The sequence below is a fragment of the Mus musculus genome, chromosome 5 (assembly GCF_000001635.26).
Source record: "Mus musculus strain C57BL/6J chromosome 5, GRCm38.p6 C57BL/6J".
NCBI lineage: Eukaryota > Metazoa > Chordata > Mammalia > Rodentia > Muridae > Mus > Mus musculus.
Genome location: NC_000071.6, coordinates 17693278 through 17720300, shown reverse-complemented (window position 1 = coordinate 17720300; position 27023 = coordinate 17693278). Strand labels below are relative to the sequence as shown.

At 36.3% G+C, this 27023-nt stretch overlaps 1 protein-coding gene across 1 annotated transcript in view; it reads right to left on the bottom strand.

Annotated features, from left to right (window-relative positions):
• Sema3c (sema domain, immunoglobulin domain (Ig), short basic domain, secreted, (semaphorin) 3C) overlaps positions 1 to 27023 on the bottom strand; it is a 155453-nt gene that overhangs the window by 9968 nt on the left and 118462 nt on the right. The window contains exons 12-15 of the mRNA NM_013657.5: positions 25436 to 25658; positions 8827 to 8915; positions 5849 to 5890; positions 3233 to 3390 (exon numbers count right to left, since the gene is read on the bottom strand). Coding sequence (NP_038685.3) covers positions 3233 to 3390; positions 5849 to 5890; positions 8827 to 8915; positions 25436 to 25658 — 512 coding nt within the window. The remainder of the gene's footprint in view (positions 1 to 3232; positions 3391 to 5848; positions 5891 to 8826; positions 8916 to 25435; positions 25659 to 27023) is intronic.

Below are 27023 nucleotides of genomic sequence, written 5' to 3'. Positions count from 1 at the left end.
ACTTCCAGACATTCAAATGGAAAGCCTTGTTATAACACTTTTCAAATGATGAGATCAGCGAGAGCCTTTGGGATGTGTCAGTTCCCTTGCAAACATTCCTGGCGTGTAACAGCGCCATGCTGGTAGGGAGCATGATATTAGATTACATGTAGGATTTGGGATTTGGCTCAGTTTGCTGAGGTTTCATCATTATTCTCAATTCTTTTGGATAAACAATGAAATCATTTTCTACTTTCACAGAAAAGATGTTTATAAAGATTGAACTGATTACCCTATCTTACATTTACTATCTGCCTGAATTCAGGCTAATACAAACAGATATCGAGAAAAAGTATATATTGTTTGCTATATGCCTGGTTCTTTCAAATTAAAGAAATCATTTAGACAGTATTTAATGATGTGTAAATGTATGGATTTTGTTTTCTGGCTGTAATTGTACTTCTCTGCTCGTATGTAAAAGGTAAATTTTTCTTTAGTTACAATAAATTCATCTATGTAGTGTTTGCTACAGAGAGATAATTCCAGGATAATAAAGACAGATAACACCAATAGAAAAGGAAGCTAATACTGAAAATATTAAAAATGGTCTTTTCCACAACTACTGTTTAATCTGTATAAACAAAAATAGGGAGAATGAATCAATTTATTCTGCAAAAACACTTTACATTCCCCAAACATGTTTGAGTTGAAAATATTTTGGAATGTTTAAAGAACATAGATATTTTTAGTGAAACTTCTATTATACTAGCCAGAAGGAAATCTGGGTAAGCTATAAATATGGGTAAGCTCATCCGCACACCCTCCTCCCCCCGTGTGCATGTGTGCACATGTATGTGTGTCTTTTGTATTGTGTAGGTCTTTGTCATAGAATTTGAGATATTCAAAACAGTTATTTAAAGAGTTGACACTTTATTTTCCAGCCCAGCATGTATGTTTCAATACTAGGCACAATAGGAAGAGAAATCAATGTAAGACAGTTTCAATAATTTGTATATAAAGAGCCATGACTAAATATATGGTTTGTGGGGGTCGAATGGCAAAATGAAACCATACTACAGTATGGATCTTAGAAAATGTAACTGGATTTGCAATAGGAGAGGCAGCATCACAACTATGTATTGATACTCCTCACGTGGAATGAAGTTTTACTTCAGATGCATTGCTTGTGTGAAAATTAGGATTCCTATCAGCCTAGGACAAAGTCTTTGCAAGGAAGAGGCACCGCCCTTCTATTCTCTCACATTACAAGCATATATACTTACACATAGGCTGTTGCTTATATCCTATTTATAATTCCCACTTTACTTTGCAGAAAGTATCATGTGTGAGTTTTGTCTGGCATTAAATCTGGCTAAAGGGTCAGGACTCTAACTCTGGTGTTAGAGACACCATACTTAGCTCTAGAACTCTTATGAAGAAAAATGTGTCCTCTGGTTAAAAGCTGGGAGAACACTTTCAAAATACTACTTTTATTGTATTATAACTAGAAAGGACATATTGTTGAAGAATCTACTGATAGCTACAAAAATCAAATTTGTTTGAGATTATGTTTGAAATTTAACTCCCTCACATGCCTTGTTCAGGTTCTGATCTCTTTGGCCAATGCAAATGAAAACAATTGCTGGGGAAGGAAAGTTGATAGAAGTGAAGGACTTCCTGCCCAACTCCTATGACAAATATGGGAGAACACTGGGTATTTGAGGAGAAAGTAAGACTTCTGGGTTAAAGATGGAGTCCTCCTCAAACTCATGCATGTAAAGATCACTCCTCTCTACCCCAGATTCACACTTCTTCCTCCACTCCATAGCCTTGCTGGAGTATCTCATAGACTTACGTGGTTTAATGTCTTCTTTCTCCCTCATAACTGCTCCTTTTACAGGGTTAACTCTCAGACAGCACACATTTCCTACTGCTTTGCTTTTCAGAAACTGCGAGTATTTTACCTCTCTAGTTTTCTAAGCTCCCACGCCGAATACTTCAACAAAGTGCTTATGTGAGCATACAAACTCAGAGCACTCTTTTGCTACCTCTGCCTCTGCCACCCCCACACAAACCACTCCTGTATGTGACCAAGATTATAACCGACTTCTGGATCCTTTGTCCTTCTGCTGTGTTTCAACTGCTTCCAAGGAAAGAAACACCCAGCCTGTGTTGGGAACCAAGAGTCAGATGGTGTCAGTATGTTCCCCTAAATCAGTCATCTTCACCTCCATTCTAAACAAAATTAGGTTCTGATAGATTACTGATACAGTCCTCATTACCTGGCATTGCAAACTTATTTCTTTCCAGCCTTCCTTCTCCTTTTATAGGCTACCAAGTCCTGTTATGATATTTGATTTTTTTTTTTCTTGAATGTTTGATAGCACACTTCTAGAGTGCTATTCCTCCAGAGAATTTCTTGGTATTGTCCTTCCCACATTTTTCTCCTGGTTTCACTTTTCTATGCCAACCATGGCCCTTTCTGACCATCCTCTCAACCTTTCAGAAGCTGCTTCCCCCATAATATAATCCCCCTTTCACTCTCCCATCCAGAGACCTTGTGATTACTTGACATACTGGCAGTCTTCTCTATCTGGGGTCTATCTTCTCTCTGGCGACTATTTTATACCTAAACACGGATTTCTTATTTTTGTTGTTGTTTTTCATATTTTGTAGATATTTTTCTACAACAGTGTCTGAAAAGGATTTGTTTCAAGATAAATATTTGGTGAATTAACAGAAAAAAAAAGGGACAAGATGCCCTTGACATATGAAAATAAAATAGCATGGGTCTTGTACTGCTTAAAAACCAACTATAATGGTCTCCAAAGTTGTATGTATGTATGTGCATGTGTATGCTTTCACTTAGTTACAGTTTCGTTGTTTTCTTTTAAGTCATGGTTTTATTTTGTATTCTTGGTTTTAGAGGGATTTATTGTATTGAGTTTTTGTTTTTGGAGAAAAAAATTGGATGAGTAGGATGGAAGATCTGAAAGGACTTGCAGGATGAAAAGATACATTTAAAAATAAAAATGGTTTTAAATTATCAAAATATAACAATTAAAAACTTGAAATGTTTTCCTGGACAGTTCAATGTTGCTTAAGACTGTAGTCATCCCTGAAAAGCTGAATGCCATGGTAAACATGGCTTCATTTTGCACTGTCTTTTAGAAAGAACTGGCCATAGAACTCATCCTTGACTACCCTGCCCTGTGAAGTACATGTGGATGTTCACAACCATGCTTGCACTCACCGCTTCCCAGTGGGGTAGAACCTAGAGCAAGAGTGGCCATCCCAGGCACAGTATGGATCCCTCGCCAAGCAGCAGTCCGCACAGGCTGTGCCGTAGATATGGCAGCGATGCAGAGAGACTTGGGAAACCCCCTCATTGGAGCTCACGTACAACTGTTGCTATAAGAAGAACCATGATGATTTATTTCAGAGGTAAAAGTTAAAAAGCTTTCAGCACGAACGAACACATTATAATATATAGCCACAAACCCATGGATTTCTGTAGAAACAGACTCAAAACAAGAAGCAAAGAGAAGATAAAGCCAAAATAAATAGACTTTTCCTACATTTATATACCTATAATATTACCACTTTCTGTTTAAAAAAATACCTCTTAGTGTACTATGTAGAATGGTAATGTGTTTTAAACATTGGGGTCCATTGTTCTCTAAGATTTGACCTATTTATTGCAGATTTAAATTACGATGTTTTCTTTTTCCTTTGAATGCTGTCTCTTAGCAAATGACAAGAAAGCTTTCACAGTCTTCAAGTACAGCAGCCCAAGTCAGTTTTGAAATAAAAGGCAGTTGTGTTCAGAAGAAAAAATGTTCTCGATAATCAGTCATATTTAAAGTGAAAACATTTGGATACGTGTCTTTGAAAGTAACAATCATACTTAAAACTATGTTTCGATTATTTGGAAAATGTACTTGTTTGTTCTGTGTGGGTACTTGGATTGGATGTACATGTATGTGACAGGCATGCATCAGTGTGTGTGCCTGTGTTCTCATGCAGAGGCCACAGGAGGATACTGGGTACCTCTGTAAATCACACTGTGCCACAATCCTTTCAGTAAGTTACTGCACCTGGAGTTGTGGTGGAAAGTTGCCATCCTCCTCTCCCTTCTGTGGTATTGCTGTGCCCAAAGTAACCTCTTGCTATCTAGTAAGGCTATGTGACCAGCCCTAATATACAGGTTTACATTTAAACATGATTCAAAATTTCTTCTTTGTCTAGCAATCTTTATTACCATAATAGAGTAAAAAATAGTTTACCCCTTCATTTGTAAGACATTGAGACATTTTTTAAAAACAGACTTTTTAATTTTTTAGTAATGTCAATATTTTTGCAATTTGGTACAAAGAGTAAATTGAAAGAATCAAAGGTACAAGATATATGATTAAATAGTTTGAGTACTAGGGAAGACAATTTCAAAACTAAACAGGTATAACATTCTCTTCACAAACTTCAGTATTCCCACCTCGGAGAGTAATAAAGTACTTAGCAAAGCCAAAGATGTTCAGAAAACCAAGTCATTACCCTAGCTGTGACATTCACTGCCTCACTGAAACATTTTAAACCATCTGCATATAAGATGTTGAAAACCAACATAACAAATGACCTATTAAGACTCAGAGACATACATTTTATGTACGAGGAGGATGCCACACAAATGACTGTGAAGACTTTGAATCTTGCTTCTATATTGTGTCCTTCCATTAAGCCATCGTAAACTAAAAGCTTCCCTGCTGGCTTCAAAGACAATTCTGACTTGAGATCAGCTCCATAGGACATTAGCAAAATGACAAATGACTTTTTGTTACTTGGGAAAATGTTTGTTATGCACCATGCAAACATTTTTACAGATGAGATCTTTAACTCCATTATGTCATATTTATTTGTTCTCATAAAACTCAGTCAAGTGTAAAGATCAGAAGTCTGACTATGAGTACCACATCATGTCTAGTATGTTGGATATGGCAAGGAGCACTGCAATTATAAAGTCAGTTGTTCAAACATCTAACAACTTTAGTCTGTGTTCCAAGAAAAATAGAACCCAAGGTTCTTAGAGACAGGACTAGCTAGTGCCATTTTATTCTAGGCAATTTACATATATCATTTGTGAGAAAGGCATTGCTTTCTAGATGTAGAAACTTAGGTCAGGGAAGTTAAACAACTTCCCTATAATTTATAGTCAAGTAGAGATTAAAGTACATGTGAAGATGACTCATTCTGACTGTAGGGAGGTAACCCTTGAGGCTTTAGGAATTGGAGCAGGGTGCATCACAGACATGAAAAATTAGAACTGCCATCTCCTCTTTGTGATCATTGAATATTTGTATGTTTAAGAAACTTAGATTAACTTAATTCTTGATAATCACCATCACTCAGTCCTTTTCCAAATCCACTTCCCTTTGATAGGGTACAGTAAGGGTTTTGTAGCTATACATAAACCGTAGGAAATAACATTGCACAATTCTCTTAAAGATGTAACACTGGCAGGAAATCAGAAGTGGGTGGATTATTCACTCTAGTCCTTGAGGATGTCTTGACATTATAGTAGCCCAAAAATTATGCTGCCTCCTTTTAGAATACTGATTTTTATTAGCGTGGGCATACCATCATAGTTAAGGATATAGCATATATAAAAAGGTGGAATGACTTTTGTATATGTGGTTTGTTCTCATTATCTTTGAATCAGTTTTCACTGACAGACAAGTGAGGTCTACGTCAAATCAGAGAGCATTCTGGATGATTATTTGTCAATAATAAAACTTATCTTTCAGAAGTTGGAAACATACTATCCTGACTGTAATATTTTATTATGCATAGAACATGACATAAAAACAGTTCTTACCTTTTTGGATGAGATTTTCATTGTTGTTATGGGAACATGATTCTAAAAGATTAGAAAATATACATTACTTGCTCATTTGATCTTTAGAAGCAGTTTTAGATGTAAAAATTCATTTGTACAAAAATTCAAAAGTCATATCTGTTTTCAGTGCATATAGTCTCTGTAGCATGTATTTCTTCTTTGGGACTAAAGATAGACTCATATAACATGTGTTTAAACTTGAAAGAAGTATAATTATCATGCACTAATTACAATGATCATTAAAATGAAAATGGACAAATGAGATCATTCAAAAAAGTATTTGGAACATTGACTGGAACATTGGATTTGTATGCAGGAGGAAGCCACGATAGTGCAAACTCTGCAAGAGATGTTACTATTCACCTCTCAAGAATTGTTTAGGAAAAACCTGCTGTGCTAAACCATCCTGTAGAGTTCTCATTGGTAAAAACAGAGACATATATAGTTATAAGGGTCTCTTTGTGAAAGGATTCACTGCGATGCTAATCCGGCTGAAAACCACTTGATAACTTTACTTCCTAAATATTATCAACTAATTTTAAACTTAAAGTTAAATTTCTGATGTTCTGCTGCTGTTCCACGATTAATTCAGGAAGGGTGGTGCTCCCAAATCCAATAATCCCCACCACTCTAATTCCTTGGGTTGCATATATTTGTAACCATTTAAAATGAACAGTGGTGATCTCGCTAACTTTCAGTTGCCATGATTTGTATTACCCTTCATTAACATACTCACATACACATGTGCAACAGATGCGATGACTTACAATCACTAAATCAACTGCTAAACTTGTATCTCATTTCAATTTCAGCTTAAAGAAACTAGACACCTTCAGAAACACCAATAAAGGATTAAAGAGGAGGTTATGGTTCTGTGCTGTGTAATAATTCCTCTAATTCTTCTGAAAAGCTACACTGATATTTCTGCAGTATGTCCATATGACACTTAACTAAGGATATTTTCTACTTAAATCTATTTTATCCTTACAGGACCATCATAATATATCATACACATCCAATGACTTTTTTTTAACCTCACCTCAAAAATGTGACACAAACACATGCCTAAGACAATTACTACAGTTGCCAATAGTGGCTTTTGACTCTGCTGTTTCAATAACCGTACAGGCATCAGTAAGTAAGCTCAAACACCTTTTCAAATGATGGCCCATTCATGAATTGTGACTGTGTATTTCCACTGGGAGCTTCTTTTCTTGATGATAACAACAGAACAAATCATGTAACAGTCCATACATAGTTCTCACTTGATCAGAATAACACTAATGTCTTTACAGATTTTCCATAATATATATATATTTAGACTTGTGTCAAACTCACTTCATTTTCCGCTAACCAAAACTGATACTTCAGTATTAAAAATGAAGTGTTTGTGCTATATAACTTTTTATTATCTTCAGGAAACATGAACTTATTCCTGGTTGGTTGCATGAAAACAGGTGTACTCTGCAATACAATTTCAATTAGTGCAGTGAGACATTCCATTTCTTTACAAAGCAAAGCAGGCGAAACCTGCTGGGATAGATACTGTCAATCAATATTTATGTTAGTGTGATGGTCACAAAAACCCTAGTGCAAATTAGAATCAAGTACTAAAAGTTATAAATGTAATAATACCCTGGATAGTATTTGGAGAATCTCCAACTGATATTGGACTCCATTCATTGTTATATTCTTCAATTTTAAAATTTAATTGCAATCCAGTGTCGTTGATTAAGCAATTAGATGCTTATGAGACCAATAGCTTCAGTAAGCACAATAATGATCTTAATGAGACAATCTGTTTTGAGTCAAGTCAGCTAGGCAAAACATAAGTGGGAGAGAGAGTGTTTACTTCTGGGAGTTCCGAGGTACTACAGAGTACCAACATCCTTAGTCAGAGGCTAGCTCTGCTCTTCAGGATCCCATGTCTCTTAATTGGCAGAGCTGTAACGAACAGTCTATGAAAGCCTGGATGCCTCACTAAGGTTTCCTTCCAATTCGTTTGCTGTGTTTTCCCCAGGTTTCCAGATAAAGACCATTATAAAGGAGCAATGGTCATGCTAGGAAGGAAGCAGCTAGTTAGGACCAGCAAGGAATGGTTCTGCGAGTTCCCAGATACCTGAAAAACAGGCAGCGCAGTATGGTGGCCTCAGGCTGTTATTGCAGAACTTGGGAAATTAACTAGGCAGATAGGAAGCTGGAGGTCAGCCTATCATCAGAGGGATTGTCTAAGTTATAAAAAAGAAAGGGGTATCTGGACCCATGTCATGAATGGCAGAGATCTTAATGAAGTGAAATGGCCCAGTGGACACTTTGTGCTTTTTTTTTTTTCTATTTCCTTTTTAAAAACTGAAGCTTCAAGGACTACAGTGGAATCTAAAGTATGGACAGAACTTAAGCCTTCAAGTGCTAAGAAGGGACATTTGTTTTATTTAACCAGCTAGGTATTTGAGTGAAAGGCAATCAAACAGCAGCAGCTTTTCTGGAAAGGACTGCTTGTGAAACTATGAGGAAGCTTATCTATAATCACTAATGTGAAAGCATTCGGGTTATAGTGGCATGTGAAGGGAATGATAAAGCCTCCTTCATTACAGACTCCCCTAGACCTTGGCCAGAGGGCATCATTTTTTTAAAAATAATTATGACCAAATCTCTTTGAGTTGTGATGATAGCTGGTAAAAAATGTCAGCCTTTTATGTTGAGATAACTTGAGGAATAAGAAAATACTTCATGAAAATATTTGTTCTCTCTTCTTTTATCTGATGCTTTCCTGCTCTTCAAATTTATTACATTTGCTTATTTAATCTTTTATTGGCTATTTTTATTGGCTAGAGGAAAGGAGTGATGTCATCATGCATGTGATGAGATAGACAATAGAAGTGACCAATGATGTCATCATGCATGTGTCAATGATGTCATCATGCACGTGATGAGATAGACAGTAGAAGTGACCAAACCTTGAAGACTTCCAGCTCCTCCAGGATGAGTTCCCCACTGGCAGAGCTATTGGTAGGAAGGACTACGACCTTCTGCACGGTGCCCCGATCTAGATGGGAGAGATAGCAGATGCTGTAGAATATTGCCTTCAGACCCAAACTATTGTTAATGCAAGAGCCCAGTCCTCAAACAGATTAAACATTTATAATACAATGAATTTGTCTTATCCCATATATTTAAATTGAGGGTATATACAACTGAAAGGAAAATATGGAATCTTATATTTTGCTTAGTGTTGAGTCATAGCTATCCTAGGACAAACATGTCTTTATAAACGTTATCCACATGTCTTAAATCAAAAGTTGTCAGTCAGGAATCCATACTCACATACATGTGTGTACGTGTGTGTGTGTGTGTGTGTGTGTGTGTGTGTGTGTGTTTGTGTGTGCACATTTGCATGCACACACAAACACACAATTATGCATATAACTTTAAAAGAAGTTGTCCACCAGGTATATGTTCTTGAAATGTAATAGGAAGCTTTAAGTTTTGCCATTAAAAGCATTCCTACTTCCCCAAGATAGTATTATAAAATGATACTCCTATCATTTTGTTAACATTTAATCTCCTTTTCGTTTCCTTATCTGAGAAAGTCCTAGTAGAAATAGTTGGCTATCAAAATAGCATAAAGTCACTAGTCTTGGACAACAAATGATGATTACCAATTTATATAAGGTAAAATATCTTATTTCCATTATAATGTACAGTTGAAATGACAAAAATAATTGTGGTTTGTTGTTGATAAAAAAAAGTTATGAAATAATCATACTGATATGATTTTACTTATCATTTGACAATATTTCTTATAATGTTCTTAAGATATAAGGGAAAATTTGAAATTATATGGCCCAAAGTAATGTACAGTAAAAATGTTCTTGTATCCTATAGACATATTGAATAATAATGGTATTTACAGAAAATAGTTTCTAAGCTGAGATGTATAACTCAGATTGTTTTATAAAGTCATGCAGACATTTTTATGCATATGATTATTTTACTTTACCAGTTACATGAATTTTAGATCTAAGAAAACTAGTTGAGATTTAATAATGAGAACATGAAAAAAAAGTCTAAGTAATTTGGTAAATAAAAACGTAAGTACTAATTAAAATAAGTTACTCTTTAAATAATGCATAAGATGGATAATAAATACCAAGTTATAAACATTCTCAGTTGTAACTATGAACTTATAATTTACAATTATCCACCATCCTCAACCGATAAGATGACTTTTTAAACAAATTTAGCTGAGAAATGTCCACAAGAAGAGTTACCTAGCAGCAAACTGTGAAGGATTTTTGATACTACAAGTCTTAAATCTTAACAACCTAAAACTGGTATCAATCTGTAAATAAGTTACTTTAGTGTAAAAAGTTGTAATTATGCTTACAATTCATATTTTATGAACCTTATCAAAAGCATTACAAAAGTTCTTATTGAGAAAATCATGGCTTACAAAATGGTACAAACCAATAGAATGGTTTGAAAAAAGAAAAACACTACTAAAAGATAGGCAGAACAGAAAGACCTGGTATATGCTAGAACAATCACTAGACTTAGAAGGGTGCAGCACATGAGAGTGCGACTTCAGAAGTGTTCAAGGTTATTCTGTGAGTGCAATATACTGTGCAAAGCCAACCAAAAGTTAATGGTGGTTCCAAAGCATTGACCATGCGTTGTGCAATTTACACACTCACAATATTTTCCTTCTCTGAGCTGCTCTCTTAAAATCAGCCCAGGTAATGAATTAAGGAACTTCTTAGAGATGCCATCCAAATATGTTGTAATGGAAAATGGATGAATGTGGTTACAGATGTTCCTCATTTTCAAAGGACTACCCATCAAAATGATCACTAGAGACATCCAGAAAAACCGCATATAACCAAAAGTCCTAATCAGAAAATCAGGAGGCTATGATTTCTTAGAAAAAGATGTGTGCTTCCTCTCCCCTACATGTCTCTGTGTGTGTGTGTGTGTGTTTCTGTCTCTGTGTATACATGCATATACGTTTATGTAGATGCTCCTGTTGTATATGTGAGTCAATGGTCTTCAAGGGCTTAGAAAAATCAGGGCAAGAGTGGGAGTATTTAATTTGATTGACATTATGTATGATAAATGTCATAACATTTTCTGGCTCCTTACTTTAATGTGTAAGGACTACTAGCATTCTAGCCTTCTCCACAGTGGTAGAGACTTCCTCCACAAAAGTGTATCCTGATTGCAATGTCTCTCAAAGACATAACACAGCTGTGAAAGGTTCAAATAGTTAGGTTGCTTTAGTCATTCCATAATGTATACATGTATCAAATGACTGTGCATTTACAAAGCAAGTGAACAATAGCCAATTTTCGATATAAAAGACAAATAATTAAATGTTTTCAGATCTGTCAGAAGTCTCTTGCTATTTTCTAATATGTTAACGTACTATAAAAGCAATTTTGTTTTATGAATCATCAGTCACTTCTAAAAGGTTCTTGGTAGAGTATCTCTATTTATCCATAATATGAAAAAAAAAGTGGCTCATAAAATATGGTGAAGAACATGCATTTGACTCATTAAAACAAAACGTACATTATACAATGTCTTTTGGTTTTCTTATTTTAGATTGTTAAAAATTTATCTGGCAATGGTGATTGTGTAGAAAATATATTTACAGTATCTCAGGCTGTATAACTTATGTTAAAATAAAGTAAATTTTGGTTATCTGCCATCTATTTAAACTCATTGACTTAGTAGAAAATTATCAAAGGTCTTTAGTGAGTAAGACTGTAAAGATAAAAAGATAAATAGATTCAAGGGCCCGTGGTCTAAAATTTATGGGTTTTAAATCGAGTGTTCACATTAAAATGTTAGGCATTGTGAGATATACATTCCAGAATGGCCATAAAGTTCCCCAGTACTGACATCCACATAAAGCCTTCTCTGTATCGTTCCCTTTGAAGAAAATATGGTTATCAGATATCTTCCTTTTAGGGGTACTAAGAATGGCTTTCTTTGAAAGTATTCACCATTATAAAACCATGGTTTTTTTCTTTGGAAAAGGCATCATGCCCACAATGGAGTTACAGTGGTGTAGTCTCTCAGGTTCTTCTCCAGCTTCACTTGGCGTGTGTGTACACAGTCAATACTTTCACAGTGGGTGTCTGCTTCTACAACTTATATCGAACCATTTTCCATCCTTACACTAATATCAACAAGTAGCTTTTGGAAAGAACATGTATTCCATTCCGAGTCTACATAGTAAAGGATACCTCTGCATTCAACAGCTCCAAGGAGACCTCCCATAACAGCATCTTTGCCTCTGTGCTCACACAGAGTAAGCCAATAAACAAGTCCGGGCATTGGAGTAGGACACAGCATGAGTCTCCTTTAACCCGTTATTAAATACTTCTACATAGCCTTGCTAGCGTCCTTCCAGCTACTGTGCATGAAACCCCCTTGGAGAGTTAGCCGCATAGAAGACAGAGCTGAAAGATGCTCTCTAAATTCCCAAATAGGAAGTCTTTTGTTGTGTTAACTAGCCTGGGTAAGGTATGTGGCCATTTTGGTTGAGTTTTTACTAAAAAACATACTATAGAAATCATGTAAAACCACGCCTGCTCTGGCACATAAGGTATCCTCAGAAGGTGAGACCACTTTACCTCTATGAATCTGACCTACCAAATTGTGGCTATATTGAATTATCTGTCTTTTATTGAACCTAGCTTCTTCATCTAGACTATGTAGATAATAGATCCCTGAATAGTAGATCCCTGAATAGATTAAAGCACTCATAAATGTGTGATTTACCAAGACAAACTTTAGAAGTGATTTCCATAATGCAAATTTACACACAAAGATAACAGAAGAATCATTAATATGCATTTGTTATTTAATTTCCTCTCTATTCAATATATAAAGAAACTTCCCCCAAATAAGCATTCTTTCTGATTCTTTATTTTTATTTCTTAGAAATTGTAATACAAGGGATCACAGCGCTAATCCTTCGAGCTCTTCTGTCTAACCCAGAGTCTGCATGCATTACACAGTAGGTGCTGGCTGTCTCAAGCAAGTGATGATGCATAGCTCTTTACTCAGCAGGTCACCAGAGTCATCATTGGTATTTATCCCCCTGCCTGCGTTTTAACTGAAGTCCTCAGGTTTCCCTGGAAACAAGCTGTGCCTGCCATTGGATTGGAGAAACTCTGCCTCCTCAATCAGGTCTAGTCCCTCCCTCTCAGTGGTTGCTAACTCCTGAAAGAATTCTAGTCAAGCCTGCTTCCTCCTTGTGTATCCCAGTAACATAGGCACCTGTGCTCAGGGAGGTCACAAGGTTGATTGAGTGGCCTTTATCACCTCCTTAAAAGCCTAACTTTTTTTTTTTTTTTAAAGAATAGACACTGAATTCTACTTTAGGCCATACCCTACAAATGATGCACACAGTTGTGATTCTGAGGGCTTGCTAATGAGTAATCACTCATGTCAGGCAAGATGCTGTCCTTGCTCCCTTTTGAAAAGACAAACACATAATCCCAGATGACCCACTAATTTCTCCCTTTTCCAGTTTTACCTCAGTGGATCGAGGTAGAGATAATTGTCATGCAAGGTTCTAGTATTTGTTTTAAAAGTCAAGCATTGGAAAATAATACACAAGTATGTTAGATGTCCACACTCCCTTATTATCATTTTCAGAGTCATGTCATTTATGGAAGCACCAAAAATGGTAGAGTGGAGGCAAAGCTGTAAAATCTCAGGCAAATGGAAGCGTTAAAGAAGTGTAACTAAGCTCCCTCCCTCAGCAGTTTTCAGAACTGGATCTAATTAAGTGGCTGCCTCTTTGGAAGTCAGGATAAGCATCCATTCCAAGTGGAAATCATTTCCCTGCTTGATCACCAACCCACTGCTGCTGTATTCTTTTGTTGCTACTTCTATAATGTGAAAATAAAAAGGGGGAAGCAAGTGTCTTTGTCACAGTCCTGATAGACGACAGAGAACTGTTGACAATCTCATCAGCCCCAGTCATAGGTGTTGACCCTACTCCATTCTTGGCCATCAATAGCATCTTAAGTGTCTCCTTTTAAGGGGACACACTTGAGCCACTAGCAGCCATCAGTCTTTTCTTGAGTTTGTTGTCATGAGTGTCTTTCGGGTCATATAATGGTTCAAGTACGTGTGCGCCTAAATTAAAACAGATTTCCTTGGGGAAGAACCTTTCAGAAAGTTAAAACTCCTCTGTGCGTTATAAATAAATAGGCAGCATAGAACTAATTGATTTTCAGTTTCACTTGCTGATAGCATTTAGTTTTATTTGGCTCCTTAGCACCTCTAGTCATGTTCAATTATATAAAGTTTCAAACACAGGCCCTTCATATCACCTCAGCCAAAGTCACCTACAGAGTTTACTAAAATACAGATGATGTTTCCCATGCTAAATTACAGAAGGCAGTTTTAGAAGTACTACATATGCATAAACTTTACAGAGAAACATATGCCTGTTCAAGTGGTTGAGACTCTCAAGTGATAAACAGTATAATAGTCATAAATGTATTTAACTTCTTTGTAGTTGCTTATATTCATCATAAGTAGAACTACCAAACCATTTCTAATCTATATTTGTGGAACTTTATTTCCATTTTCTATACATTAGGCTAAGATAACACATTTTCCACTAATGTATTAAATATCTCATGTACAATGAAATAAATATTATATAAAACTTCTATGAGAAATTATAATCAGTAAATTTTAGATACATAAAAATTCAAGCATATGATTATAAAGTTTCACAAGTATATTCAAACTCTAATAGTACTCTTATAGGTTAAAACTGGAGTGGATATGGAAATAAGGAGAGAGGGATTTCAAATACTTTTGAAAGAAATATAGGAAAATTTTTTGACAGCATTTATGATCAATGGCCACAAGGAGTCAAGGAAGCTAGAAAAGTTTCCTACAGGGAACATTGTAAGGTAAACCATATGAGAAACTCTTTTTAATATCATTAATTAATTGTATTCATGTATTAGTGTTCAATTGCAAATACATTTGCCATGGTGTAAGTGAGGAGATCAGAGGTATATTTTCTCTGATTATCATATGATTTATATTAATCAAATTTGGGTTTCTTAGCTTGGATACAACATGCATTTTCCTGTTGAACCATTTTTCCAGGCCCAGAGGCAATTCTATTATTATTTTTTATTATTATTATTATTATTATTATTATTATTATTATTACCATTAATCATATGGCACAGGATTCCATCCTCAGGGGCACTGTTCACTCTGCTCGGGGACAGTTTCCTAAAACGAGGTTCTGAGTGTGCGAGTACAGCACAGAGATCACACGGAGGTAAGTAGCTGACACTGGAATTTGGAGCACCAGAAGACAGTGCAGCTGGGAAAGACTTGTGGGACAAGGTGATGGGTACCCTCACCGTGAACAAGCAGAGAGGATATATGGGAGGTTCTGCAGTTGTGGGGAGGGAAGAAGGGAAGCAATGTTTTTGGAAGCCAAAATGTGAGCCTCACCCAGATCTTATTAACACACTGATAACTTTCTGGTCTCCCCCAAAGACAGAGATTTAAGTCGATCATATTTAAAAGCAAGACCTTGTTTAGGTCTAACCTAAAAACAAAACAAAAACAAAACCCAAACCAAACAAACAAACAAAAAGCCCAGTAACCAGGATCAATAAGGCAGAATAAGCATTTCTTGGCCAGCTGACTCTGCTATGCCTAATACTTCCCCTGGGATTTTCCCAGACGTCTAAGTCTTTAACTCCCAGAAACTTAGAAGTTAGATTGAGATGGTTAGATGATTAACAATTTGATTTGAAATAAGGGATGGTAAACGGTAATTTATTTTTCTTCTTTTGTAAACACGTTTTTGCAATAAATGTTTACAACTTAACACAAATAAACAAACAAAAAGGAGATTGAGTTAAGTAAAACTACAGAGTGAAATCAGACCATGTTTTAAAGTACACAGTTTGTCCATCCCCAGAAGAGGAGTGGCTTACGGTTCCCTGCTAATTAAGGATACCACAGCTGTGTTTCCCCAACAGCAGTTGTTGGAAAGCCTGCTTCCCAGAACTTTGATCTGGGACTAGCACAGCTCTGCTCTGCAATGGTTGTTTGCAGCAAGCATCCAATGGCGAAACAGCTGCTTGCCTAGTAGCCCAGTTAGCGGCACATCTTGAACTGGTGATCAGTAAATCATGTTCATATCCATGTAATCCAAAATTGTGGCCTAAAAGATTCCTTTGTCTATAAAATACAGATGTTACAATTTCCCAACACACCTAACAGGCTGCTTAAGATCAAAGGAGACAAGTTGTATGAACCTTCCTTGAAAACTCTAGAGAAAGTATATAGAATGGGCTTCCTTTTCCTGGCCTCTCCTTATTGCTAGCCTCTCCACCTGTCACAACATCCAATCTCATAAAGCAGTGCTTTGTTCTTTAATTTCTAAACTGCCACCAGCAGCTCCCGCAATGATCTGTCACTAAAGCTATTTTCCATTTATTTTCCACTTATTCTTTTATCGCCTTCTTATTTCTTTTCTTTCTTTTCTTTGCTTTCTTTCCCTTTCTTGCTATTCCTTTTGTTTTCATGTCTCTGCCCTTGCTTCGCCCCCCCCCCCCCGCGCCCCTTTGCCTGGTGGTAAGCATCTATTACTCTAGCTTGGCCAGGGAGGGGAGACAGGTGAATCTTTGAAGCTCATTCGCCCACCATGCTAGTTATCTGGTGATTTTTGAGCTTGGAGAAAGACTATGTTGCAAATAAAATTATGGAAGTATGATAGAGGATAACACATGCCATCTATGTGTTGTGCAAACACAAATACTTTACACACATATGTATACATTTAAAAATAAGTTCAAATTTCAAACAAGCATACTTTCTACAAATAATGCCAATGTATTATGTAAGATTCTTCGGGTCCTATTCAGGAAGCTATAACAAATTTCTAAATGGAGAACTGAGATCAGCCTTTCTAGTAAATCTCATATATTACTCAGGGACAGAACTTCTCTTCTGAAATCAAAGGGTTGTATGGTCATTAATGAGCCTCTTTCCAGCACTATTTTAATTGTAAGATGCACTCATCTGCATTAGCTTTGACGTTCAAATTGTTTGCACACAATGGCTTAAAACAACCTTGGTTTTGGATTTACAAATAAGGAAGCCCTCATTGCCCTGTAGTCATATCCAGACCCACCTTAACTTCCCCTTGTTGACCTTTCCCTATGGTTTGGTTTCCTTTATATACTAATGAAATGGTTATTCCCTCCTCAATGAGACTATAAGAAGATAGTGTAATGTGGGAACTAGCATGCAACAAGTACATGCAAATATAACGATCTTGTCCACTGCATCTTCCTGCCTGCCCCGCTCTTTTCGGAAGGTCACTATAAGATCACTTCTTTTGATTCTACACTTATTTAATCATAAATCTTCACTCTTATTAGGAAATACTCTTTCTTACTCATCCATGGAATTCTCGGTTACATCTTTACAATTATAACTCCTCATTGGGTCTCAGCACTGTCAGGGATTCATCTAACACATACTTGGCTAATGAGTCTCCTATCTCTCTCTGTAGCACAGCACTCTCTGCTGAAGTGCATCTGTAGTAACACCTTCTTTGACTTATCCATCTGGATAGTCCACCAAAACCTCAAACCACTGTGAGGGAGAAATCAGCTTTATTTTAATACTGTTTCCGAAGACACCACAATCTTAAATAAGCCATTTCGTTAACCAAATTCTCTGTTTATAGAGTTTTAAAAGGGAAGAGTTTCAATTAGTTAACTCAGTGTTAACTATTAGCAAAGCCACAGTGTGTATGTGTGTGTGTGTGTGTGTGTGTGTGTGTGTGTGTGCATGTGATGACAATGAATTTGCCATCATTTAATCTCTTCCTCTGCATATTTTTTAATTTATATAATCCCTTTCTATCTCCAAATTCCAGGTTCTATTTTATATAGGCACCCTTTCATACCTTTGCTATACAAAAAGCTATCTTTCCTCTTGGCTATTTTAATGTACTTCCTGCATTAGTATTATGGGGTGGATGGAATGGCTGAGTGGGAGATGGTCACTGCTCAACTGAGTCGGGATCCTTGTGGTGGAGTGGCAAGCAACTCCCAAGTATCTCTCTTCTGATTTCCACATACATGCTACATCATGAAAGCACATGCATGCATGTTTGCAAAATATACATTAAAACCTAACATGAAAATGCTTTAAATAGATTATAAGTGTGGCTGGCATATTTAAAGTAAATACCCTATAAGTCACCCCTTTGTTCAAGTCATGGAGGAGCACGTGACTTTGTCTGTAGGCAATAGCAAAATGCTACCTGATAGAACCTCAGTTTCATGACTGTGTGCATTGTATGGTTCTCAGTCTTAACAGACTGACGAAGTGACCCTGTCTACCCTAAAGTAGCCAATGAAGCATTTTGATTACAAGGCGTTGTAGTTTGTTATTGTGCTGTATCTCAGAAATTTAAAAAGAAGCTTAAATTGAAATATGATATTATCTTTATGCATTAGTCAGTGCTGGCTTTCCTTTCAGAGTCTGAAAACAGAATATTTGTTTAATCATTATTGTAAAGTTGTTTATATTTAATGAAATAAGCTAGAATTCAAAAGCTGATTGAATTAGTTTTTAATCGCTACATAAACAATTATTAGCAATTTAGTGTTTTTGAATAGCACACATTGCTCCTCTTAGTATTATGGTGACTAGAAATTCAACATGGATATCAGTATGCCAAAATAAATATTTTCAGCCTTATACTCTGGATTTTCTAAGGAGAACTGGTTTCCTGTGTTTTACAATTGTTTAGAGACTTCTATATTCCTCCATACATGATTGCTCTCTTCCATCTCCTGGGACATCAGTGTTACATTTTTGACATAGCTTCCTATGCCTTCCATCTTTTTTTTTACTATAGCCAAGGGCAATTCTTTCTTTCTTTCTTTCTTTCTTTCTTTCTTTCTTTCTTTCTTTCTTTCTTTCTTTCTTTCTTTCTTTCTTTCCTTCTTAGAGACACAAGTTTGTGTTGAGCACACTCACACTGTTTGCAAAAATGCCCCCCTTCTCAAGGTCAGAAACATTAAACACACCTGGGAAACCCTTTGCTAATTAAGTGCCATCATCTCCAGTTTGACCTTTGAGGAAGAGATATTTGGGTGTTCAATATTCTGCAACTGCATGAGTGGGAAAGAAAACTAAGCATGCAGATTTGAAAAGTAAAACATACAATTTTAGTCTCATACACTTAGCTCAGAAATTCTGTGTTAAAACATTTCTATTTTTTTTATGTCCACTGCATTATAAAAGCATTCCCTCCACTTTTCTAAAATTTAAACATTCCCAAGAGCAATCATTTTGTTTTTGCCAGACGTGATTCCCACACAAACACCCACTACAGACATGACAGACAACTACAGGCCTATGGGAAATCATAGGAGGTCCAGGTTGCTGGGCATTTCTTCTAGGACAAGGACTTTGAGGCTTGTCCCCAGGAAGCTGGCAGTACTGCAAGAAGAAAAACCTATCATGGTGATTTATGCCTGACACACAGACAACAGACTTCATAAATCAGCACTGATGCTCCTACGTGAGCAGGACTAAACAGAGGCAACCATGATGAGGTTTGACTCTAGTTGTCCTCAAACCAGCTAGAAAATACCAGTGATTAAGTAGAAAACAGAGCAAATCACTCCATCTCTTGCTGAGAGCTCTATGCTCTTGCATACTCAGAACCCCTTCAAATACATCAACCCATTTACAAAATCCATTCAAGTGAAGCAAAAAGAAACTTGGCAGGCTTTCCTATGTGTTTGGTCAAACGTTTGAAACATTTTGGATACAGGTATAATCTCAAATAAATGTAGCGATATTCCAAAAACTCAGGTGAAGTTCTACGTTTCCCCATCAAAAAAGTGTATACCTTCATGTCAAAATGGAATATAGCAGACAAGAATGTATTAAATTTACAGATTAAATTTTAGCAGTTAATTTACACACAAAAATCCAGTCAGTTTCATTGAAAAGTGTGCCTTTGTCTTTTCTCTCTCACCTTGTTAGGTATATCTGGCTCACATGTAGGAGCTGGTGACAACAGTTAGATGAGGTTAAGTGTGTGATATTGTTCACACAAAGGAATGCCAAGGCCAGTGTTCTGTCAGTTTATTATCAACATCAATTTGGTAAGTGCAGGTAAAACATGTTTGAAGTCAAATAAGAAAATGAAAATCAAATTAACTTTAGTAAAAGAGAAATGTAAATAGTCTATGCTAAACAAAATAGGAACTTGAAGGTAAATGTCTAGAATGTGAAATTAGTCACCAGGTATTTGTATTCTGAATCTGTTGCAGCCAACACAGAAATAATTTTACATGACCTAGAATGATGTCTGACCTAATACACAAAACTCATTTTCTCACTCACCAAAGTAATTCCTATAAGGCAGCTACTTTTCCTGATATATCAGTCCAGTAACTTGGTGTTCAATAATAAATATACCAAATCAAGTCACCTGAACCCACAAAGTCTATCTTCAGGTTTGGGTTTTGAGACTAGCCTTTGAGGGCCAAGTTATCTTTCCAGCTCAATGGAGCTTATATTCTTATACTTCCTCAGAGAAAAAATTTGATGGTTAAATAAAATTATTCATGTGCCTGGGAAAAGCAAGCATCATTGTAATAATAAGATATCTCAGAAAGGTTAATATTAATTTATTTACTTTACACAATGGTAATCAGTGCATATTTTAGGCAAGTCTAGATAACCTATGAGACTTTTTCTACCTTACAAAGAACTCATTTCCAAAGAATGGCATAGAGGAAGATATGCTGTGTTTGAAAGAATTATTTTCAGTGATTATAAATATATTTTGGTTTTAGTAAAGTATCATCCCATAGAATAATTTATTATCTTAAATAAATGTCTTGTGTATATATGAGATGAGTGTGCATGTGTGCATGCATATAGACCTTCATGAGCATGTATGAGTGTTTCCAAGTATGCCTTGATTACTCTCTGGAGATCCACTGTGACAAGCAGTAACCCCCTTTGTTATAAAAGCCCACTTATTTTAAAGAGACTTTTTCTCTGCTCCAAAATGACAGAGAAATGTGTACATCATCCTTGGAGTATTTTCATGTGTAGTTCTCAATTGATGGTAGGCTGTTCCCAACTCAAACACATTTCTACAGCTATCAAATTTTACATGAGTATTTTTGAGAGTTCCCTAAAACTCAGCCTTCCTGGCGCAGCAGCTCATTCAGAATGCCATTTCAAGAGCAGTGACTGCCAACACCTCTAGTTATAAAGAAAGCAGTTATTCTGTGGTGTTGCCAAGCAGGCATTTTCAGGCTCTGCTCACACATGTGGCACATACTTCAAGACTTCCTGGAGCCAACATTTCAACTCAGTACTCATCCAGTTAAACGGAAGCTAATAAGAAGCAAGAAATGGTATATTCCATATAGGAGTTGTGGTGGAAGACCACTCACACTGATCCTACCTAAAAATCCCACAATGCTGTTAAATCATCCTAAATCTTTGACACCATTCCCAAGAACACTAACCTTTTCATCAAAGATCGCATCCTGATTCACGTGTAGTGCTAAGAACGGAAACTTGACAGAATGTATCTGAACCTGACCCAGACACTTAAATATTTTCATAACTCCAGAAGCAAAAGGAAAACAGCCTAAAATTTCTTGACTATGTAATAAAGTCTGCTCTGGGTCAGTGGTCTGGATGCTAGTGGTAGATGGAAAAGTTAAAGGAAAATTATTAATCCCATGATAGCATTTACCAACCTTCCTAAAGACTAAGATTTTTTAAAAAGGAAATTGAATATTAAGGAATAAAACAAATAGTTGATTTTACTTACACACACACACACACACACACACACACACTTTCTTAAAAGTTATTAGCCAGAACTTTTAGAAAATAATTAAATACACTCAACTTAAAACTTTACTAAAGTAGCATGTGGTAAATATAACTTACCACAAAATAAATTTTATTTGGGAAAACATGAATATCTATACAGTCTCCACGGATTAGAAAATACTTTTTTAAAGATTAATTTTATGAAATTCTATGTTTATCAACCCAAATAAGGGAAGGTATTTTTTTTCTATAAAAGACCAACGAATCTCTATAGGCTTTGCTGCCTGTAACCCATCTCCAACCCTGCTGATTCTCTTCTCTTATCCTCTCTGTCACTCTTGTTTCTCCTTTTATTTAATTATTTTCTTCTGACCTCATGACACACAAAGAAAAATTTTATTTATTTTTTTGTATGTTGGGTCATGAGCCATAGTCTGATAATTTAGTCTGATGATGAAGTTTAATTATCAGCATCCAAGACTCAGCTAAATTCTATAACGACAATGAGTTAAATAATAATCAGGGTTTGAGCCTACACAGCTAAATTGGAGGTTCTGTGAGCTACAGTGTCATTCATAATACTCAAAGTGGGTACACTTACATAATTACATACTATCCTATTAGAATACCAATGACCTTTCACGTTAGTTTTCTCTATGGAAACTCTCTTGATAACAGACACTTGCATTGAATCCTCCTGAAGGTCTCAAGATAGCAGAGTGTAAGTGAAACCATGATAATGGCTTTCCTTATTGTCACCATAATCACTGCACCATATTCATTTATGACAATGGAAATACTCTCCTGTACTTAAAAAAAATTGGCAACATCCAAAGAACTTGACTTCCCCCTACTTACATACAGATTTAGTTACACTTAAGACAATGATTAGATAGTTTTATCAAAAGCCACTTCAGAAAAGATTAACTGATGATCTACACAAAGAAATATTTTTAAAAGAAACGTCATTTCATATCAGTGTACTATTTATCCCAGCTTCATAAATGCTGAAACATTTGTCCAAAAATTACAGTGTTCTCTGGTTGGTCAACATAAATAATGGTCAGTGGTTAAGACAGTGGCCATCTTTCCAGAACGGTGCTGTGGGCAGAGGCCTTGCCGCAACATGCACTCTCCTACTTGGACAGAGTTCTCAAGACACTCCTGAGGCTTTGTAAGCAATCATTAGGGAAGTCTCCACTACAATTAAAAGCATATGCCCAAACACAGATTCTGAAATGGCACACATGTTTAAATACACACATAAAAAGTCTTTGACTTATGTGGGGAGAAAAGCCGAAGCATCCTTGCAGAATGCTTCTTGCTCTCTTCTATTTAAATAAACATTGCTGAACAGTTTTAAAAGACTTGAACATTCCACCCATGAAATCTACATTTATTATGTAGATTTTCACAAGAAAGCAATCCTAGGATGACATCAACAAACACCTCCTAAACAGGTTTCAAAAGAAGCAAACAGACTACAATCATCTAATTAACAGACACTGAGAGAAATGGAACTCCCAAATGGCACTGTCTTTTGAGAAATATATGTTTTTTTTTCATGAAAATTCCACCTTGAATATTTTATCGTTCTAAAGGAAACTCTTTGTATTGATTTAGTAATCATGTATGAGACCATATTCATATATAAATGAATATTGTCTTCTGAGAGCATGCATGAATTCACTTTATTGCCTGGGTAAGAGTGGACATACTCAAATGCCTGTGGTATGCCTATAGAGAAACTATAGGTTACAAAGAAATCAAAGCATGAGAACAATATGCCCTAGAGAATGCAATATGGGAACGCATATCAAGCATTAGTTAGAAAGTCTTGGACGAGTATAAACTGAGTTTGCATCACAGAATTTGAAATCTAAATTCATCCATTCATTTGCCAAGGATTACTGACACACATTTAAAATTTGTTTGCTCATGATACATAATTAAATGTGGTCAAAGAATCTATAAGAATAAGAAGACAGAAAGAACCTCCAGATACACCAATGAACAAGAAGAATGAGGACAAGGATTGTATGTCCCATGGATGAAGTAACAAACAAGGATAGATTCTGAAGTGCAAGGGCAGGGAGGTATTTTAGTGGTCAGAGCATGAGAACATTCAAGAAGTCTGTAGTGAAATAGCATTGGCAGCAGGGTGAATACTCACTAGTGCTTTGTGTGTGGGAAGAAGCTTCCTAAGCCAAAATTGGTGTAGGATGAAATAATAGGATCTAGGGATTGAGATGATAACTGACAGCAAAGGTCCTAGAGATGGCAGGATAGACAAGAGACAAGGACTGATTAGATTAGGAAGGAAGGATTTTATGTGTCAGAAGCCACAGAAGCAAAGCAGAACCAGAATTCTTCCAGATTCTTCTAGGCGTGCCAAAGAATACATTTTAGAAGATTCTCTGTCTCTAGGATTTCAAACAAAAATTATGTGTGAATGGAAGATTTAGATCCAGGGTTTTTGTCATAAGAAGGTATAAAATAAGAACTTCATAAGAAAAAGCAGGCTGAACATTTTATTTAGCCAAGAAAAAGTTACCACATTTTTGAAGTTGGTTGAAATCTTAGCACTACTCCTTCAATTCAGACTACATGTTCCACAACCACCACATTTTACAGTGACTTTCACAGGCATGTTTTATGTCTGTTTCCTTAATTAGAAGACACACTGCATACTTCATGGAGTTGTTTTTACATTCTAGAAAGACAACTGATGAGATCTGTATTGCTGCCTCAAGGGCAGAAAGTGTGTGAGATCCTGCTGCTTGGACAATATAGAGGAACCTCGGAGACTTTGTGTAAATGGAATCAGGCAGCCATGGAATTTGTAATCTTCTCTACCCATCAGGCAAAGACTACTTTCTCCCTTCTAGTGCTTTGCAAACATAGTGTGCATTAGAAACACCAGAAGGGCCTGCTTAAGCACAGATGGCTGGGTTTCCTATCTGCCATTCTTGGCAGAGGGCCTACAGATGTACTTCTAACAAGGTCTGGGTGATATTGATCTTGCTAGTCTGAGGACCACACTGTGAGAACTAATGCTATAAAAAAAAAAAACACTTATAACTCATTGTCCCCAGTAAGGAAAGATTTTGTAAATAAGACTATTTTTGTTGAATTTCTCGTAAAAAAAATTGAAAATTTAGGACACTGGCTCTATTAAAAGAGCAGACATAATATTTTCCAAATGTCTTTAATATTTTCCAAATATCTGTCTATACTTCAAGCAGCTTACCAAGGTTACCGACGAGAATGTCTTGTCTATCATTTTCATTCTGGAAAATGACTCCAAGTCATTATTAAGAAGTCATAGATTCTGCTCCATTCAGAAGGATACTATCATATTTAAAACTCCCTTCTGGCCCCTAATTTAGCCCTCTTTATATTTATTTTTCACTATGATACAGCTAAGGAACTATTTTGGATGCCTTGAGTATATGAAATTCGGTTGTTCATCACAGCCTCATAAGTAACTTACTAACTCCATTTACAGTTGTAGAAAAGGAGTCAGGTAAAGACTAAACGCCTCACTAAAGACCAAACAAAAGGAAACATTGATATCCTTTTTAATTTTAATATTTTGGTCTTACCTTTTCATGTAAATTTATGCATAGTCTTTAACAGTACAACATGAGCTTAAACACCTACCTGTGCCCAGAAACAGAACGTGGTATCTCCCATCAGCAGCGTTGACACGGTCCACAGCAATCTTTGTGTACTTGTAGTCAGTGCCTATGCGGACTATCAGAGGCCTTCTGTGGATGGGGTAGATGGAATTGTACATGAGAGGGTGGTTCCGAATAAAAGTGACAACGTCATCTGGGAAGTCCTTGGTGGTTCTCATATTGGGTGTAAAGGCCCCTCCTGGGCACTGAAAAAAGTAATAATAAAGAAAAGGAATAAATTAATAAAAAGCATCCCTTTGTCATGATAATCATTTCCAAAACACTTAAAAAGTCAACTTGACTTGTTCAAAGTACATTGAAGATCTTCTGAGAAGGACAAGGAGAGTCTTGAGCCTCAAGTTTTCACAGGCAGGAAGCAGTGATGACATTACAAACATAGACAACTGGGAAGGTACCACAGTTCTGTAAGGGGACCCAACAATGGCTTCAGAGGAAGAAGTTTCCACTGTTAGCCAGTACCAAATTTTCAGGTAAAATGGAACTGCTGAAGCTTGAAGTTCGAACACAGTAACCAATAGTATTCAAGTGTTAAGTCCTGTGAGCCAAATTGTCAAATACAATTGTACAATGGACATGTGCCTAAGTGTATTAAACACTTCATAATATATCTTCAGAAATAAAGCTGGCTTTTATGTTTCTCTTGAAATAAATTATCTCTGCTGTAGTTTTTACTTAATATTTAAGGAGGTTCTACAAAACTGCTGTTCTTAGCATCTTGGTAACTGTGATATGCTATAAGGACTATGACCCTCTAGAACATTACACCTCACTCAAAGCTTACAGCAACCCTTAAAATGAACTGTTTACTTCTATCAGGTACATAGGATGAACACTGCTACATTTTAACAGAAGACAGAAATGGAGAAATCTGTCAAATCTTTCCTGCTGATTTAGTTAAGAAAGAGGAGCTACAATGGAAACCAAGCAAGATTTACCATCCTCTGTGTTAAACCTTTGCATTAACTAGTCAATGATGCCAGGGTCTTTGTGTCAACATGACAGACAAACATTCACTCAAATCTGTCAGCAGAATTCAATACAAACCTATTATCATCAGGAAGTTTTAGACCAAGATCAATCAACTCAACCAAAACTTTTTATAGGACACACACACACAGACACATACATATACAAACATACATACACACAATCACACACACTCACACACACACCTTCTGTTTTTAGAGAAAATCAACAGGAACAATGAAAAGATTCGTGAAATAAATAATAAAAGACAGCCTGTCCCTGAATATTCCCATGATCTGGGAATATGTTTTCATTACAAGAAAAAAAATTCAATATTCCTGTTTCTAAATTTCCTAAAATGAAGGCCAAATGTGGACAAAGAATTTAAGTTGAGGTTGTTCCGAGCTGACAGTTGTGTTCCATTCTTCTTCAGAGTATGGGTTCTGCTGTTTTCAGCCCTCATTCTTCACACAAAGTGGAAAAAGGGCAATATGATGCCCACTGAATGAAACTATGGAAAGAACAATGCAAGGGCAATTTCTGCAGCTCCAGACATGCAGAAGACACCACTAATTACAGCTTGC